Source organism: Bombus affinis, chromosome 11, assembly GCF_024516045.1.
Source record: "Bombus affinis isolate iyBomAffi1 chromosome 11, iyBomAffi1.2, whole genome shotgun sequence".
Lineage (NCBI taxonomy): Eukaryota > Metazoa > Arthropoda > Insecta > Hymenoptera > Apidae > Bombus > Bombus affinis.
The window spans coordinates 8,863,320-8,866,229 of NC_066354.1; the positions used below are offsets into that span (position 1 = coordinate 8,863,320).

A 2,910-nucleotide genomic window follows, 5' to 3' on the forward strand; every position below is an offset into this window, starting at 1 on the left:
ATAAGTAAGTATATACAGAGATATTAGACGATTATCCTGAACAGCTGAGTTTAAATGTATATTTTGCGTTATGATTGTTGATTGTTTACGTCTGATCTTTGAACAAACAACAACAAATATTCGGTTATTCTTTTCGTCTTATATACGTATATATAATCTTATTTTTAATGCATAATAAAGTTTTTAGTTTATTATATACATCTAAAGATAATTTCATTCTTAATAAATTAATATATTTTGCAATACTAACCTACGCTATATATTAATTCGTACAAATATTTAATAAAACATTTTTCATTGTTTTAATATATTCGAAATTCATACAAATATGAAGTTTGCGTCTGCGCATTATTATATTTGGATTATGGAGTCACAGTTGAGATCTGGTAAAGGTTAGATGAAACGTCATAGTGATGTGTCGTTGTTTATTTCGTAAATATTATTAATTACACGTGAAATATGTATAATTAATTGCATATGAAGAAGTACGTATATTTATCAATATATATGTTTACAATATAATATACATTATATAGATTATATATGTAAGTCAATAAATTCATACTAACCTTTAGACTATAAACGTTTTTACGATACCCTCGAACTATAAACTTGAGTCTTTCATGTTCAGTAGATGATACTTGTTTAAAAAATCCCAAAAAATTCATATAACATCCTTAAACGTTCTAAATTAAGGTTATCGTACAATCTTTATCGAATAACCTTTTAAGCGGGAGGAAAATAAAGTTTTCCACCTATTACTTTGTTAGATACTCAACTCTATCGAAAGAGCCCGGGGATGATATACTTTTACAGTTTAAGGGTTAATAAAATCAACTGACATATAAATTTATATTACTTAATATAGGTAAAGACCAATAAAATAAAAATGATGTTACTTCAAACGTGGAAATCGGCAGATAATATTGTAAGAAAAGATATAATAAAGCCAGGAACTTTCTCGAGAAAACCGACTGACTGCGCTTCTTGTGAAGTTGTTATTGAAAACATAAATGTTATCAATGCGTCTGTAGAAGATTTGAAAAACAAATTTAACTCGCAGATTTTACATGGTATAAGTAAAGAAGTGTTAACTATAGGTGAAGCAAATTGTGAAATAGATCGTCAAATTGAGCGAGCAATACAAATGATGATGGTGTTAGAAAAAAGTTTAGTTACAATAGATATAATGTTAGAAGGCATTGATGATCGTTTAGTTATTAAGTTCGAAATAACATTGAATAAAGTGGAACCATATAAACCAATTTGGGAATGGTCACCACAAGACAAGTATTCGATAGCTTTAAAATATAAGGAAGCAGGTGTATGTTTATTTCAGAAACATAGATACGTGGATGCATTTTATAAATTTAGTAAAGCCTGTAAAATTCTAATAACATTAGAACCAATTCAGGATTTAGAATTAGATAAGACATTAGAAACTAAAATTAATAATTTGAGACTTATATTATATAACAATATGGCTGGGTGTCAATTAAGTCGTAAAAATTATGAACATACCATATCCTTATGTAATAAAATTCTGAATAAAGAAGCTAACAACGTTAAAGCATTATACAGAAGAGGAGTGGCACGTGGAAATTTGAAAGATGTAGAAAATGCTGTTACTGATCTAAAATACGCTGTTAGTCTAGAACCACATAACCAAGTAATAAAAGAACAACTTACAATATATAATACAAAATTACAAGAGGCCAACCAGAAATTTGAAGATATGGTAAAAAAGATGTTCAAAGCTTAAAAAATTATATTGATATGTTTACCTGTAAAGGATTAAAAAAATAAACATTTTTCATTTTGTAAATAAAAAAATAAGTGTTTATTTTTATCTACAATAATTTACATATTACAAGTAATGTATTACTTTAAAATTACAACATTAAGAATTTGTTACAAATATGTAACTTTGTAATTCTATATAACTATATTATTGTTAAATTATTCTTACATGTCTTTTATTTCTCTTGTAACTTATATGTAACAATTGCATATTAATAGTAACAGAAATATTTTTACATTATGTATAATTTATTCAAAAATACAGGATGCATCAAGAGAACAATTTATTTCTTGCATTTATAATTATATTGCAAAATTGATTAAATATTGAAACAAGAATAAGACAATTAGAATAATAAACCTCCCCCTATTATTTAACAAAATATAAATCGTATATTAATACATACCTCTAAAAATATTAGTTTCAAATGTATATATTGGCACATTTATTATTTTGTGCTTTTATTTTGAAAACATTTTATTAAAGAAAACATTATGAAATCTATAAGTATTTTGAGAAAATAAGATTAGAACCACGTAAATATTATTTTAAAATGTAGAAGCAAAATAACAGTAGATTTTATAACTTGCAAGTTACATTAAAATAAATATTATTACATATACATAATAAATGTATGAAAGTATATTTGTTAAGCGTGCAGAATGCATAACATTTTCTTGTTGAAATCAATGTGACCATTAGTAACTGCACAAATAGGTAATTAATGTTTTAAAACTATCACCATATAATATTAGAATATAAAAACTTTTCTGCGGTCTTTCCTTTTGAAACTATGGATTGCTGCATTAGAACATGCAATGGAGTGTTATAGAAACAAGCCTGAAGTATAAAACTTTGAATTTTCTAGTCTGTTATGATAAAAGTCTTATTCTTACAATAAGGAAAGAAATAAAAATATTATATTTACAATCCTTCAAAAATTTGTTAGTACATAATTGATATTTTGTAAAATATTAATCTAAGGTAGAGTTATTTAATGCTAAGTCTAATAAAATATATACTACATGGCATATATGTATTTTCAATCCATTGTAATTAAATACATTATCAACTTTATTTAAAATTTATTAAATGTGAAGAACAGTGAA

General features: G+C 24.9%; 1 protein-coding gene across 1 annotated transcript; it reads left to right on the forward strand.

Annotated features, from left to right (window-relative positions):
- Positions 1-331: 331 nt before the first annotated feature.
- Positions 332-2,087, forward strand: LOC126921676 (uncharacterized). The gene is made up of 2 exons (XM_050733430.1): positions 332-485; positions 869-2,087. Exon 2 carries the CDS (start codon positions 890-892, stop codon positions 1,760-1,762), a length of 873 nt encoding a protein of 290 aa, XP_050589387.1. The 5' UTR covers positions 332-485; positions 869-889; the 3' UTR covers positions 1,763-2,087.
- The last annotated feature ends 823 nt before the right edge of the window (positions 2,088-2,910 follow it).